At 41.4% G+C, this 17,185-nt stretch overlaps 2 protein-coding genes across 3 annotated transcripts in view; both read right to left on the bottom strand.

Moving 5' to 3' along the window:
* Positions 1-7,750, bottom strand: part of MAB21L3 (mab-21 like 3) — a 36,613-nt gene extending 28,863 nt beyond the window's left edge. Inside the window, 1 exon segment of the mRNA XM_033053275.1 lies at positions 7,668-7,750. The gene's annotated coding sequence lies outside the window, so the exon portion shown is untranslated.
* SLC22A15 (solute carrier family 22 member 15) overlaps positions 2,971-17,185 on the bottom strand; it is a 40,482-nt gene continuing 26,267 nt past the window's right edge. Inside the window, exons 8-12 of one of the 2 annotated variants that reach the window (XM_033053274.1) lie at positions 16,552-16,637; positions 14,289-14,409; positions 13,381-13,453; positions 10,641-10,829; positions 2,971-7,750 (exon numbers count right to left, since the gene is read on the bottom strand). In XM_033053274.1, coding sequence (XP_032909165.1) covers positions 7,664-7,750; positions 10,641-10,829; positions 13,381-13,453; positions 14,289-14,409; positions 16,552-16,637 — 556 coding nt within the window. In that variant the 3' untranslated portion in view covers positions 2,971-7,663. Of the gene's footprint in view, positions 7,751-10,640; positions 10,830-11,806; positions 13,454-14,288; positions 14,410-16,551; positions 16,638-17,185 lie in introns of those variants that run through there. The other variant, XR_004417169.1, reaches the window with a different exon arrangement.

Below are 17,185 nucleotides of genomic sequence, written 5' to 3'. Positions count from 1 at the left end.
GGTAAGGCACACGGGACTATAAGGCACACTTTTTTTTTGCAGCGAGGCTCTGCCCCCAGCTCACCCCGCGCGGTTGTTGGCCAAGGCCCCACCTCAACCCGGCAGCCATTGGCCCCCAGGCCCGCCTCCACCCGGCAGGGGCAGTGCCGCGAGCCACCGGGCCCCCCTGGACCCGGCAACCATGGGACCCCGGGACTGCCTGGACCTGGGAAGGCGGGTGCCACGGGCCCCCTAGCCCGCATTCACCCGGCAGCCACGTGCTCCCGGGACTGCCTGGACCCGGGAAGGCGGGTGCCGCGAGCCACCTGGGCGGCATTCACCCGGCAGTCGTGGGCCCCCGGGACTGCCTGGACCCAGGAAGGGGCAGTGCCGTGGGCCCCCAGGCCCGCCTTCACCCGGCAGCCATGGGCCCCCGGGACTGCCTGGACCTGAGGGGGGCGGTGCCTCGGGCCCCCTGGCCCGCCTCCACCCAGCAGGGGCGGTGCCGTGGGCCTCCAGGCCCGCCCCCAGCCGGCTGCCGTGGCACTTCCGGCTCCCCCCACGGCTCACAGCTCACACTTCCGGTTTGGCAAATTTCGCAACTTTGTACATCAGATAAGGCGCACCGGACTATAAGGCGCACTTCCAGGTTTGAGGGAAAATTTTAGTCAAAAGGGTGCGCCTTATAGTCGTGAAATTACTGTACACTTTCCATTTCCACATTTTTTTTTTCCATTCAAGTTTTAAGAAGAACAAAATAAAACTTGGTTTGGATTTTGAGGAGTGAAAGGGATCAAATACTAGAAACCAGTATTTTAGAGGCATGTTTGAAATCAAAGCATACACAACTCTCATCACAAATCACCTAGCAGTTGTTTGCTCTGTAACTACTTTCATCAGCATCTGCAAAACTGATTATTCCTACAGACTAACATCAGAAATTCACGTCTCCCAATCAGACTTCCATAATTTAAAAACATTTTGTTTGAAAACAGGTGTACCAGATACCTCTCTCAGGATATTTTCAATTTCACGATTATAAGTCGCACCATTTTGACTAAAATTTTGATCCCACCCCAGAAATGCGGCTTACACTCAGGAGTGGCTAATATATGAAAAAAATTCTGAAATTTCCAAACCCAGAAGTAGAAGCCGAGGTGAGGAGCCCAGCACCTGCCAGTAAAACCCGGGATTGTGCGACTGTTACAAATTGGTTAGTCTGTTGCACGGCGGGTGGAGGTGGGTTCCGCGTCAGCAGCGCGGGGGAGGGGATGGGGGCTCCCTCCTGCCGGCCCTGCTGCCCAAGGGAGAGGTGGGGGGCTCCCTCCTGTTGGCCCCGTGGCCCGAGGGAGAGGCGGGGAGGTTCCGTGCCCGCCTCTCACCGGCGCCGCGGGAGTGGGCGGTGGGGCTCCGTGCCCACCTCTCACCGGTGCCACGGGAGCGGGTGGGGGGGGCTCCGTGCCCGCCTGCCGCCACAGGGTAGAGCCGGACCAGGGCAAGCGAGCCCAGCAGCAGCGGTGGCCGGCCCTGAGCGGCCCTGCTGAGCTGGCTCACTCGACCCTGTCGGCAGCCCCGAGCAGGCTGAGCCCACGTGGCCCTGAGCCAAGCCAGTAAACCCCACGATCCCGCGATTCTGTTACTGATTGCCAACTTTGCTGCACGCGGGTCCTCGCTGTGAACGACAGAGCGGTTTATAATCAGGTGCGGCTTATGTATGGACAAATAGGTAAAGGTTGCCAACACTCGGAGATGCGGCTCATAATTAGGTGCGGCTTGTAATCATGAAATTACTGTAAATACAACTTTCAATACTGGCAAAAGTTTTCTTACCGCTGTACTTTCTGCCTGGCTCCTGACAGAGTAGGTATAATATGAGCACTTCAGGTGTATTGGTAAGAAGCAGTAACATGCATGATAAAGACAGATTTTCTCTAGAAACCTTTAGTGAATGAGGGCAGGCAAGTATTTAAATATATCCTACAGTCTTGCTGTATACACCCTGTGCTCCCCCCTTTATTCTGTATGCATAGTGGGGAATGGCTTGAAAGAAATAATCCTTCTTCTGGGTCTAATCAGTCCTTGCTGCACGAAGTTTTACCCACCTGCTTTTTTGCTGACAAACATGCAGTCATGACAAAGTTGACTTGCAGTGAATATTAGTTGTAATAGGGATTTAAAATCCATAAATTATTATTTAGCAATGCTTTAAACAGAGTGTGCATTTTATAAAATTCTGCTAGATCCCATGAAGTTCCAGGCAAACTGTTTACTAGCAATGCTAATTTGTAAGACTGATGAATGAATTAACAAATTACAGTGTGCAGTTTTTAACCAGGTTTTATCAGTCTTAAATTAAACTTTGACATTTGCGACTCAGAATCAAACAGGTCCTGCAGATTTCTCTGTAATGGCTACATAGTATAAATTCTGAATGTTCTACAAAACAAACACTTTTATCCTTCATTTAATTTCTTTGGTTACTCAGAAACAAAAGCTACTTAAGTGAACTGAGCAATGAAAGACAAGTAAACAAAGGTAACACTCTGTCCCTATAGTCTCAGGGATGCTTGTAAATACCAGTTCTGGCAGGTTGCATAGATAAATTCTAAATGTAGGCAACTAGAACTAGTTTTGGAGTATTGCTTTGCAGCAAAAACTGTCTTTGGCACTTACATAATCCAATTCTATGATGTTACTTTACACATAGTCCCATATAAAACTGACTGCGGAAATGAAAGACTACTTTTACATAACAGGTACTTCAAATTAGAACAAAAAAATCAGTTCCCTATTAGGCAATACAGGAGCATTTTTCAGAATGACAGAAACAGAGAACAGTACCAAAATTAAGATGAGAAGGTTCAGTAAATTCAGACTATCTGGGTAAAAGTTTTACCCAGCTCTACTAGCCTTAAATAACAGTAGCACCTGGAAAATCTGAAGGCTACAACAAACTAGACAAAATTAAAATACATTAAAATACACAGCATGGAAAAATCATGTATAAATTTATTCATCTTCCAATTCTACATTTAGATCTGCCAAAAGAGGTTTTCTTAGGTAGGTGTCTTTCTACCACACATCTTGCAGTAAGATACAATGAATGAGACTCAAAATATAGCTATACCCTAAGTCTCCGGTTTGGTAAACAGCTGAATATAGATATTTCTGATACAAGCATTGTGTCAGGCTAGACTAACTTTCACCATCAAATGACAGCACCGCTCTTAGGCTTTTCTGACATCTTTACTGCACAGCTCACAGTTTGCTGTCACAGATTCAGCTGTGTCAAAGAGCATGACCAGAGAGGCTCTCATAGGGTGGGAAAAGCGATAAACAGCACATCAACCTTCAGCTAAAACAAAATACTACTAACCCAATCTCTATTCAGTGATTATTATCTGCATTGAGAAGACATAGGAACAAGAGTTTTAGCTCAAATGATCCTTTAACACACTCCATGAAAAAATTCCTCACTTTTCCCTTTTCCTCAGTGCAAGAAAAACATTCTCTTGCAAACTGCTTTTATATGCTTAGCTGAAATACAGTGTAAAATGTATGGCTCAACTGCATCCCCCATGGTTTCGTAAATGATATCCTACTTACCTCAGAAGATCCACACAGTTTGGAAACATTGGCATGGAGCTGATGAGCATGTGGCTCCTATCCTTAAAGCCTTGACTATAACAATGCCAGAAACAAGCTACAACCTGCTCCATGTTAGTTAGGTATCTCTGGAGAGGTTCTTCACTCAGTATCCTGACCTGAATACAGAGTCATCTCTGGCTTTCCATTAAAACATAGCTTCTAAATTTCTGGTATGTCAGGGGTCTCTGAACAACACTTTCCCAATTCCTAAACAGAGAGCACTAGCTTTGTTTTCAGGAGAAATTTAAAAAAATGAACTTGTCTAATCACTTTTGTATTGTATTCTCTTCAGCCTACCAAAAGAAGCCAGGTAGTAAAATCCTTTTAGAAGGCTGAAGCATAATTTCACAAGAGTTTGTATGACAAACACAACAAATAATTCTAACCTTCCTATCCTAAAGGAAAGCTGGCAAATTAAGCCACAATGACCAGTTATACAACAATCTCCAAAACAGGGCTTTGCAATTTTAATTATATTGGTGCAATGCCATTTCATAAAGAAGCTGAGACCAAAAGAAAAGAGGCAGGCCACATTTTATTTTGATCCAAATAAATGTTTCATCACTGAAGAGGCAGTGCTGGACACAGTAGACATTAAAAAGGAAATTATGAAACTGATATCCCCAATATGTCATCCTGGAACCAATACTAGCTCTGAAAGCAAAAGCTTCAAGTCAAGACAAGACAAGGAGCAAGAAGGGCATTTCTACCCAACAGCTGTTATTTTGTGCTTTATTTACCCTAGCCCTAAAGTGTTTCAGTTGAATCTTTTTTTTTAACTTCTTCCAGCTCATTCTCCTCCGTGCTGCCTCACATGACTTGTCACTCTTAGCTGTATTCACTTATCACTTGTGAGCTCCCCAGGTATGTGAGGTATGTTTGGGATTCTGCTGAGACCTGACTAATCAGCACCATGGGAAAGGCTCTCTTCTCTCTGGCATAACCCCACTAAGCGAGCTACCTGGAAAAAAAAACCAAATCAAAACAAAACCAAAAAACCACAGCCAAAGGAATTCAGAGAAGAAATTCTGTCTTGGGAAAAGTGGTATCTTAGTGCCTGCACAACATGAAAATAGCTAACACTACTGGCTACTCTAGCAAAAACATGGCAGAAGATTATTATACTGCACTAAACTACAGCAAGAACCTTGGTCTCAGACTCCTAGCACTACAACATGCACTAAACTGACTATCCAATGCTGCATCATCCTCTGCTTTCCAATAGTTCCTCATGACAAACTTACTACCCAGACACTCAGACACAACTAATCTCAATATTGTAGAGCATTACATATCACGGGTAAGAAGAAAATTGATCCTACAGGTTTCAGTACCAGAAGGCCAGCTTATAGTACAAATGAACAAAAAAGAAACTTTATTAATCTAATGGATTTGAACTTCAGAACACAAAACTGGAGAGCAAAGTCTCATGCTTATGTTGCTGAGCTCCTCCTGCAGGGATTCTCTGCTCTAAACTTTCTTAATTAACTGATATGGGAAAGTAACAATGGAAGATTTAAAATTCTCTTTTAAATATTCCCTTCAAAATTCCAAAGGTGAAAACACTGGACAGATTTAAAGTTAAAAGAAGAGCAGCAATTCCTATGCCAAAAAATCACTCATTATGTCTTCACTCTTGTTTTTGCAATTTTACATATGCATACCAATGATATAAAAGTGCATGAGTGAAGAGATAAATTTTAATTGAAGACCAACAAAATCTAGCTCAGGTCCTGTAAAGAGTAATCTTCTCCACTTGAACAATTGCAGCATTCTACTGTTAATGAAAATTCTATTGAGGGTCTTGTGGCATTACACAGGGCTGCCAGGAGAAGATAATGACAGTTCCTGACACATTCCACCCAACACCCAAAGAAGGACACAGGCAACAAACACCTAAAAACAACTGTTAGCTCTTGGCAACATGTTAATACTGTCAGGCTTACTGTTGTTTGCCATCAGCAATAAAAAGTCATTTTAACAGCTGTCCATAAATTAAAGTGTGAGTAAAAAATTTAAAAATATTTGAATAGATTCAACTTTTCCAACTATTTCTGAGTACCCTATTTGGTGAAATTTTCTTATACACAAAAGGGCCAAATAAGGCAGAAAGACTACCCACTTGTGTTAAAAAGTGCCACACCTACAAACAACTACTCATCAGTTGGGGGTGGGGAACAAAGACCATGATTGAGAATTCTTCCAGTGACACTCATAATGCAGGCAAAAAACATAACAATATTACAGACAGTCCATGCGGACTGAAGTTCCCAACTTGTCTCACAGTCAACACCTGGATCAAGTTCAGATCCAAATGGATTGTTGCATGTGTGAAACTGCAGACTCTGGGCTGTCCTCTGCACCAACCAGGGCAGCTGCACCTTGCTCAGCATTACACCTCCCAGTGAATGAAGTTCAAGCAGCTAGATGCAAACTCCAGATGCTGTTTACTTTCACTTCCTTGCAGAGTAAAAGAACTCAGTTTAACCATGAAATATCCAGCAGACAGCTTTTTAATATTTTTAGACCCACCTTTTTTAATTCCTGGATCAGCAGAAAATGGTTCATCAGCCTGAAAATATATTTGCTGCCACTGTGTGGCACTTTGCTAGGAACTCAAAGTAGGAAAGATCAACATTTCATGGAAACCAATCTTAACAAAGAGAAAGCCACAGGTTAGAGGATGAAGATGACAATGCAATCAAGAAAAGTGAATCTTTGTAAGGCCTCATTTTTGTAGTTTGAACATTTCACATGTTCATGTTTCATATTTCAGGATTACATATCCCTCTAATGCAGCACTTATAGAAAGCTCAGTGAAAACAGGAAAGTGAAGTTGTTTTCCTTAACAAGGTCAAGTAACCAAGTGCTTGAGCAAGCACTGGTTAAAAATATCAAGTAACCAAAAAGATTCAAAAGAGATTTGCTTTCTTTTTAAAGGAAAATCATAGCTACATACAAGATTTTAAAATAAACACTAGCAGCTTCCTGACAACACCCAAAATATAACAGCACCCCACAGTTCCTCTTACCACTCAGAGTTAAGCCTTTCCAGAAATAAAGACCCAGATAGGTCCAGAAAAGTGAGCTATACATTCTAATACACCACACACACGGTACATGATAAATACCTTACCTTTGTCACACCCAGGAAATTATATCCATCACAGAATTATTTCACTCCACAGAGAAGTTGCTGAGCTTCAATACTTATGGTAAAGTGAGGACAAGGCAAAAGTAGGCAAAGCTATGAACAGACATGCTGAGATGTGGGGAAAATGTAGCAAACATATGCTCAAGACAGACCAAGAAAAAGCTTTGTGTATGAAAAGAAGGAAAAAAGTCAGTAATGTTCCTTACGCTCACAGGCTTTGTGGCTGCTCTTTTGTGTAGTCCGTCCTCCCAGCCTTCCATTATCACTAAGTTTAAGCCTAGCTCATGACTAATCAGCTGCACCTGTAACTCTGCACAGGTGCCCACACAGAAAAACCTTTTGTTCACAGCTGTCTCTTCTCTACCAAATATGCAAAAGCCATTTTAACATACAAGTTCAGCAATTTGTTCCCATTGAAGTAACACACAACACAGTCTCTGACCACTTTTACCCTTTCGGAAAAATATCAGTGGTTGCTTCCAGGTTTACCAATCTGTACTGAAACAAAATCCACCACCTTGAAAAGAAATACTAAGAAGAAAAGGAAATACATGTGCACTAATGATCTGTCCAAATCTGTCTAAGCCTAGATTATTTCCTGGGCTTCTGAAATACATCATCCCGCTCTTGCTGTCTCACCTGGCTTCAAATACAGTCCACGCACTGTCATTCTGAACCACAAGAATTGAAATGCCTGCCTCATATGGAGAGCATCAGTGATGTCATTAGTCTGAACAGTACTTAAATCCCTCTCCTAGTAAGAAAAAACACAAGCACTTGCCCAATTACATTGCCTGGAAAGCAAGGTCCCCAGTACTTGTCATACTGCTGGACTGACTGGGCAAGAAGAGGCATAAAATAGGTCAGTGTTTCTTCTTTTCATTACTTGATCATATGAGTCTCTTCATCAGCATCACAGAACTCCTCATATTCACTTCCACTCCCTGTAGAGCTGTCTTCGTCTCCAGACTAGAAGCAAAAAGAAAGTCATTAGTTAGACTGAAGCCACTAAATCAATCTCAACGTACATGAGCATGAACCATTACACTTCTATAAAATGCTGGTATAGAAAAGGTAAGAAAACACAGGTGAAACTACTGCATTAAAATTTTGTAAAAGACATTATGTGAATTCAAATCCTTGCTTCCTCCAAGTAGCCTTAAGAGACATGGAATTGTAGTGGGTGGACTTTTTCTGCTCCACCAGTACACTAGAGAATACATGCAGGAGAGACTGGCTAGAGTGGTTCTGAAGTGGTTAATCTACTAAACTTTCTTAAATTTAGTCGAAGGTGCCTACTCTGTGGAGAATTACTGGAAACATAGCTCACCACAGCTCAGAACACACATTACTTGTTTAGGTAAGCTTCTCCATCCAGAAGTAATACTTTCCCTTGGGTAGCACAGATATTTTACTGTGCAAATTGAATTAAACAATATCCCTGCAATACCAAATCAAAGGGTTACAGAAAAGGGAAAAACCATTACCACGCTGTATGTTCAGAAGGCAAAATCCCTATTATAGCACACCTACTCCAGTCAGAGTCCTTTTCACAACATAATTTATACCATATATCCAAAATAAAGTCAGCTGTTATAGCTAATTGATTTTTATTTGGCCAGTGTAGCATTTTTCCATGGAACTGACACAAATTATTCCAATCAAAAAGGGTCACCTGCTAGTATAAACTCCATCTACTTTGATTATTTAGGATTTTTCCCCAGTATGCTTGCATTCATCCTAAGACCTCTGCCTGCCTAGTCATATGCTAAGAAGAGTGAGACAGAGGGTGAAAAATAGAGAAATGGAAATAGTGCTCCTGACTGACAGTACCATGCAAGCAAAATCAGTAGCTTCAGATCTCTCTGCAGAGGAGCTTTGCTACAGCAATGTGGGTTAACTGCAAAGGAATTTCAAGCAGTTTGAGCACTATGACCTGTCAGAAGATGTAAAGGGAATCATGTTAGGCATTTTTTTCCCTAGAATTCTAAACCTATTTGAGGAAAGTCAGGCTGTCATTGGATGCTGTCCAACTTGAATATCACATTCATGTATGTTAACAGGAACAAAACCTCTGTTCTGGGCAATCAGAACACATTATCTTGAAAACAGTACAAAAGGACAACGGATTCCACAGGGCAAATTCCGGGTATGCCAAATAAATTCTAAATCTTTTTTACAACAGCTTCATAAGACTTCTCATCGCCTTGTTAAGGCCTGAACCAATGACTTTTTCATTTGGATTCAGTAATTTTAATCCATCTGGGCAAAACATTCCTGAAGAACATTCGGAACAATATTCGCTTTCGTGGGTCCTGTTCAGGTTGGGATTTTTAAGAAGCCTACAGAAGCACAAACAAAGAAGATTTAAACCTGAGAGTACTGACTGACATAAGCAAACCAATTTGTGGGAACACTAACAGACAATACTTGCCACTTCAAAGGGTAATACCGATTGTAGTTGGTTAAAGAAAATTAAAATGTGACTTCCCACCTCTAATCTGTAACACCTGCACTGCTTGCAAAAATTGCTTTTGTTGGTAAACCATCTGAACAAGTAAGATGTAACAATCATGTAATTACCAAAATAACAGCTGATGTAAATGTATATGATGGATTTGTGTAGTCAGCAAGAATGTGGTGCTGTAACACATTATCGAGTATGCTTGAAAATGTTTATAAAATAAGCACGTAAACTAGATAAAGTATAAAATTAACAGTTACAGGGCTGCCTTTTTCAGCCTTTCTTCAAGGGTGCTTTTGTCACTAAACAGTGCTCTCCTATCAAGAACTATTACAGCTAAACTTGGTAAACAAGGCAACGTATTGAAGCTTCTGATAGAAAGCAAATGTCCCTACTCTAGAAGTACATGATTTCTGTGAAAATATGTATGACTACCTGTGATTCTCAGAGTGCTCAACCAACCACTATTCAAATGAAAATAAAGGTGTTAAAAGGATCCAGTCTCATCTCTCAGACTAATGGGACAACTAACATTTTTTGTTACGAGTTTCCCTTCAAGTCTTCTGACTGCTTATTCTATTTCTGTAAGTCCCTCGATACTTAAAGTTTTGGGACCAGGATTTAAACTTTAAAATTTATCCAAATTCAAACACCCACTTCCAGCTCTCTACCTTCTTCTTTCTAATCCCACTTCATTCAGAGAAGTAACCATGTCAAAAAAACCTCCACATGACTGGAAGATACAGACACCTAGAGAGGTGTCCAGGAGTTTAACAAAATGAAGCAATCTGAAAAACACAATTCAAGGAAACCTCATTGAGAAACATCCTGCTGCCACATTTTTTATGCTTATACCTGGGAGTTTTGTAGTTCCAATGTTTTCAACGAATCTCATTTCCCAGAGCCAATAGTGGGAGGGATCTCAGAATTTAGTCTGGTGTTAACCCATTCAGAGCCTGTCTAGGACAGACCTGGTAACTGGCACTGCAGAACAGCTGGGACAGGTCAGAAGTAGTGTGCTGCCTTTGAGAGCATCCCTTCACAAACAGGCTTCTGGTTTTGTTAAGATCTAAGGCTTCTCAAGCTTCAGTGTCCAGCTTTGGCTGAAGCACACTGCAGCAGTCAGTCTTAGAGATTAGAGACACACAGATACCACTACATCCCAAAGGGAAATGTACACTTGTGGCCTTGAAGGGATGAATTAATCCACCTATATTTCAGCCTGCATTTCCAGAAAACATTTCAGACATGATGGCAGCGTCTACATTATCTTCTCCTTGGGGCCTATCCTCCACAGGCCAAGAATCATTATCCTAATCTATTCAGAGTAGCAGATTCAAGCTGAGAGCTGAAATAAACACAACAGAAGAGTACTAGGAAAAAAAACTAGTATACCTGTGAACCATCTAGCGCTTGTAGTGACATAGCTTCATCACCCAGCCTCCAGTAGGAGCACACCTGCAGGTCTGAAATAGTTTCTAGCAAAGGGCTGTTTAAAGTCTCTGGCAACAATAAGCTTAAGAGCCCAGACAACAGACCAGTTCCTCCAAACACAATGTAAGGCAGAGACCACTGTACAGATTTCTGGAAAAAATAACAGAGTTAGATTGAGATTGGTTCTTTGTAGTTCATGTTGCATATTAAAGGACCTAACCTTTATAACCATTCCCTCTGACAGTGTTTGTGCTCCTATTTAGCACAAAAGTCACCAACCCTTCTGCTGTGGGCTTTTTTGTTTGATTAGTTGGGTTTTCTACCAGTGTTGCCAATTGTATCCTGTCAATACTATTAGAACCCCCCATATTTTGTCACGAACATTAAAAGAAACACTTGCTGAATTTGAACTCAGTTCTTGCCTCTAACATACGTACTTTTTAACAAATGCAGTGTCCCTTTGTAATAGGGAAAAAGATAATTCAGAAACACAGACATACTGCTTGGAGATCTCTTGAGATCATCTAGGCCAACCACCTACTCTAAGCACAATTACAGCCTCAATTAGATCAGATCGATCACTGCTTCACATAATCAAATAGCCAAGAAACTCCAAGGATGGTGATATCCCCTCCAAGTAGACTGTTATAGGCTGCATTACACCTCTCAAAAACATTATTTTCTAAATTTTCTATCTAATCCCAAGCCAAAACTTGTGATAAAAATATGCTAACAATGCAGGATAGTGTCAAAAACCTTACAAAAGCCTTCCCTGCTCTCCACCCTTTCCTCATCCATACTGCCTTCCACAATCAATGGCTGACTATCAAATCAAGTTGGCTGAGAAGGAATTGTCCTTAATAAATCCATGTTCACTCATCCCAATTACCTTTCTTGCCTTCACATGCTTATAAACAGACTCTAGGAAGTCATGTCTCAATCCTCCCACAGACTGAATTAGAAGTGCTCAGCTTGTAAAACCCAGGTTCTACTTTCTTATACTGAAGGCACACACAGGATTAGCCTTTTTCCTCTCCCAGCTACCAGTGATCCTTCACTACAATAGTGGTTCATCACAGATGATGAACACTCGCTTCACTATCACAACCATTCTTATGTAATCTTACCCAACGGAATGGAAAGCCTTCAGCTCTAAGTGCTCTTGAACCCACTGCTCCTCCTACTGTTTGCCGGCCTTCTGCTTCCTCAGCTGTGCAGATAGGCAGAGTATTGGAGTCAAGCTTTGTCTCTCAAGACTGAGTCATCCCATCACCAATAGGATGCCCATTCCATTCATCAGTAGGTGTTTTCACTGAATTTCCACAAGCTGACAGAATCCCTACTTATGCTCCTTGCTAGTTTTAACTTCAGCTAAGCTTTGACATTCCTCGCATTACCTGTGACAGCAATGTTTATACTCCTCTGATGCCTGTCCCTGTTTTCACAGTAAAGAAGGCTTATTTTAAAAATGGGAAAGTGTTTAGCTGTTTGTTTCAAAAACTCACATTATAGAGAGCAATTCTAAATTGAGGAAAATAACAGGCTGTGATCAAATATAAGACCAACATTTCATCTCTTATCTCAGCAGTTAACTTCTCCTATTTTTACTATTATGAAATCTCCAGACAAAAGACACTGAAAATGCATTAAAATACTGGCAGAAATTATGAAATACAAAAATAATTTCTTGTTTTCTCAAATCAGGGTTCATTTGTTACTTAACCAGAACTACTTTCATTGTCATGGAACTCCTTCATTATTCAATATTCATATATTCATTACCATCTTAGATTTGTGTCTTATGCAGTATCAAATGTCTGGCAGACACAATATAATGGATGCCCCAACTGCTACATAAAAGCTGCCTATTAAATCCACTTGGTAGACTGGCAGCAGTCTTGGCTTTGCCTGTTTTTCCCAGAGGTACTCACACTCTCACCTGTCCAGCACTTCGTTCTGCAGATTAAAAGGCCCCCTGTGCTCACCTGCCCTTTTGCTAATCTTCTGCCTCACATGTAAATGGCAAAGAGGAAAGTCACCTGAGATGAAATCTGTCACATTAAAGGAGTTGTCAATGGGCCTCAGCAAATAGCTGGGAAAAAACTGGCACACTTTTTACCTACATACATGTAACACTCTAAGCACAGGAAAGTAACGGCATCATCCCCATGTTTTGTTCTTCAGAATGTTTCCTTGCCTTGCTGGTGTATCAGATCTCCACAACACCTTTATTTACTGAAAGACAAACTGCTTTGCTGATATTTATAACTCATGGATATTTAATGAAGTGCACTGACAGTAAAACGAACTTTTTCTCAAAAATATGAGTTATTGAGCCCATGTGCTTAATTTTGATGCAGTAGTTCTTTTAAACACATGGATCTTTTGCTATTGCTTGTGCATGGTTTAAAATTAGGTATCACCATCTTGGTGATTTGAAATTATTATATTTTAAGATCCACTAGCTAGGTCCCAAAATTCCTACAGAACTAAAATACCTTCTAAATTAAATCATGTTGAGGTTTTGTCTAACCATACACATGATAATGCAATGCTTTTGAAAGCCTTCCATGATACTGTGAAGATAGGCCATTTATGTATCTTTATATATGGAATTTATACCAAACATTCCCATCTCTTTAAGCCTCTGATACACCAGAGCCACAAAACAAAAATACACGTAACAGAAGTCCAGACAAACCAATGAAGGGACAAAAGGTGCAATGATTCCACCAACACGAGAAAACATGGAGCAGGCACCCATTCCAACATTCCTATGAAGAAAACAAAAAATCATTAATTCTTTTGAAAAGTGTTATTGAGCAAGGAAAAAGACTCATCAGTCATGACCCTGAGTACATTAACTGGCAAAGAAAAGCCAAATGCAACTGAAAGCATCCCAAGACAGGAATGAAACATGTTTTTGTGATTAAAATAAAGCAAAAATCCCCTTTACATTCAGAAATTTTCCATACACACCTAGGCAAAACAAGCGTGTTTCCAGTTCATGCATCTTGCCTCTGTCTGAAACTCTGGTCAATTTATTCAAATCCTACTTATCATCAGATTTACCCACTCATCAAAAAAAACCACAGTATGGTTTCACTGGTGGCTGACCATCATACACACCCACATGGCAGAAGCTTCCTTCTCCTCTGTCAGCACAAGCAGGGGGTATTTTTGCCCCTAGTGAGTGAAACCTTACTGTTGCTGACACACAGCCTGTGAAGTATAAAGTTACTTTTATAAAGCTTATTGATCAGCCATCTTCAATGTTCCTGGGCAAGCATGTATGATGATAGAGTTGTCTGGCTTTATAAAGCACTCATTAAAATAAATATCAGCAGTGCTATAGTTACCCTTATTAGTAGAAAGGGAGTTGTAAGCACGCCAAGCAGCTAAAGGTCTATTTTACTGTTACATAAAAATATGGTTAGTCTGAAGAGAACACTGCAAATTTGATGGAAGAGGGAGTGAGAAGATGATAAAAGAAGAAATTTCAGAAGTAAAACTACATCTACTATAGTGAATAGAAAAAAAATAAGAGAAATAAAAGATTATCATGTAAGAGAAACAGAAAAATGAAGACTTAAAATTGATTTGTGTTACCTTATGACTGTGGGATAAAGTTCTGATGTGTAGATGTAGACAATGTTAAAAGCAGCACTGATTGCCAGTTTTCCCAGCAAAGAGAGAGAGTGACTATTCACCACTGCAAACACTCCAGTATCTGGGAGAGAAAAATGTGACCCTTGTAAGGCTTTTGAGCACTCCAATACACCTCTGATCATTTAAATCACACAATAGTATGGTGTGAGAAGGAATCTAGTAAAGAATGTAAAAGCTCAGTATTTTCAGTCTACCACTACAGTAATTTCACGACTATAAGGCACACCCTTTTGACTAAAATTTTGGTCTGAACCCAGAAGTGTGCCTTATAGTCCGGTGCGCCTTATATAATGTACAAAGTTGCAAAATTTGCCAACCTGGAAGGCGAGTCGTGAGCCGAGCTGTGGGGGGGGCGGGACCGGGTGGCCGAGGCCGGCAGGAGCAGCGCGGGGTGGGCGGGACCGGGCAGCCCCTGGTCAGCAGGAGCCATGCGGGGTGGGCGGGACCGGGCAGCCCCCGGTCAGCAGGAGCCGCATGGGGAGGGAGGGAGTGGGCGGCCCCTGCACCACCCCGAGCCATGGGTGGCCCCCGCGCCATCCCGAGCCGCGGGCGGCCCCGAGCCTCCCCTAGCCACCCCAAACCGTGGCAGCCGGGGGCAGGCGGGATTGCCGGGGCCCACGCATGGGGAGGACACTTGGGGCTGCATTTAAAGGCTACACCAATCTGTGAAAAATGTTTGCAAATTGAGCACCTGCCAGTAAACTCCACAATTGCAGGATTCGGTTACTAATTCGTTACTTTGTTGCACATGGCACAGATCTTCGCTGCAAAAAAAAAGTGCGCCTTATAGTCCAGTGCGCCTTATATAATGTACAAAGTTGCAAAATTTGCTGACTCCCGGAGGTGCGCCTTATAATCTGGTGCGCCTTATAGTCGTGAAATTACTGTAATTAAATACTAAATTAATTCTACCAGAAAGGTGAAGAAGAGTATAAGAGATACATTTTTCAAAAGTGAGCACATTTTTTTTAACAAGAGTCCTATTCATTGTCATTTCTGTAGTATGATAGTATTTTTCTAACATTATTACTTTGAAAGGAAGATGCTGTAAAGAATCATACCAAATTTCTCATCCAGCTTAGTTTGTCAGAACAGCCAGTGCTTATTTGCTTATAATAGGCAAATCAGAGCTCATGCCCAGTGAAGACAAGTGCTTCCTTCTAACCAATGAGCTCTTTCACTTCACAAGGCATTTCACCCTTGCCTTGACTCGAGCAGTTCAGTACACAGCTGATTTCCTGGGGTCTCATAGTTCTGTCTTCTCTTTTCACATCTCATGTTTGGAATGACATGCAAAAAATACTCGACGACTGGTACCAGGCAAACCACAGTATTTCCAAGTGTCCATGCTCTAGCATCCGGAATAATTCTGAAAACTTGAGTTGCACCCCTTTAAAAAAGCTTTATCCATCAGATAAAAAATGTTTTATCTATCTGCCATCTAGAGCAAATTCTGTACTGTGTCATAGATGTTCAACTTCTTGAATCACTCTTCAAGCATTTGAAACATTCTCTCACTTTATGAAAGGTAATATGCATCCATAGATCTTACTAGCAACACGAATTTATCTATCTGGTTTTAAAAAGAAAAATCGCTATGTGATCTGAAAATTAACATTAGCGCATCTTTACACAAAAGAAGTTTAATTTTACATTTCTTAAAGACCCCCCCAGTTCAGAAGTTTATGAGAATGCTCTCTCAGCTGTAAGTTATGTGGTCACATTACTATTAACACAACCACACTACTCTTGAACATTACAAAGTAGTATGGGAAAGATAGAGACTTGCTCCATCACTCAGTTCTTCAGATCTTGTGACACTGATCTTCTACTTGGAGAGATACATCCAAGTTGCATGAGTATTACTTACACTAACCTATGATCTAGCTACTGGAGATATCACAAGAAATATCATTCATTGGGATTATGTCAAAAACACTGAAAAGGAGTAACTGATGTGAACAGAAGTAAAGGGCAAAACCCAAAGGCAAAAATTCATATCCAGACCTTACTAACAAGTTTTCTCAAAGGTCTTAGAGAGGTTACCGCTTATTCTTTTATTGAATTGGCTTCTCCAGCTTCAAAAATTGAGACTCTCTCGTGGTATGAGCCTAATCTTCCATCAGCCAATCAAATTGTTATGCTGTAGGATGCTGCTTTTACCAATTCTTACCACATACTCCAAAAACAAAAAAATACTTACCTCTCTTCTTAGGCAGAAACATGACAATAAGAGAAGCCAATCCTCCCAAGAACAGAAATGCACTCAAAGTTCGCTTCCGACCAAACCTGATAAGCAAAGATAATAAAGGTTTATATTCTGCATTAGGTTGGTGGGTTGCAAAGCAATGAATCCTCTGAATTCACACTGACTCTTTATTTGCAGTTGTGAATTCTGAATACCATCTTACACCAATGCTTCCTCTCATACCGTTTTTAAACAAGCTTCTGCTGCACACCTAACAAAACAAGCGCTGACTTTATACAGCACCTGACAATTTCCAGGATTTGGGGTTGCTTCCCGTTGTGCGTGACATTAGTAAACCTCCTCAGGAGACACAGAGAAAAGATGGGGAGGAAATTCTACAAGAACTGAGAGACTCTGTCCAGAGTACTGTGGTTCAGGCAAAGGTTGAATGTCTGCTCTGCTCACACAGGTACTGCTATTCCAGCCCCAGCAGAGTGGAGCCGGGATACCTCTGTCCCAGCAGCAAGGACGGGATCACAGGGCAGTGGTGGGAAGGACGCTATCTAGTGTTAGCCTGGAGGCAACGCAGGTTCCTGCGAGCAACATCCACCCAACCTAAGCCAGAAAGACGGCTTCACCACTAGATGAG

Source organism: Catharus ustulatus, chromosome 2 (assembly GCF_009819885.2).
Source record: "Catharus ustulatus isolate bCatUst1 chromosome 2, bCatUst1.pri.v2, whole genome shotgun sequence".
Classification (NCBI taxonomy): domain Eukaryota; kingdom Metazoa; phylum Chordata; class Aves; order Passeriformes; family Turdidae; genus Catharus; species Catharus ustulatus.
The sequence above is the reverse complement of the archived record's forward strand: the minus strand, read 5'-3'. Positions and strand labels throughout refer to the sequence as shown.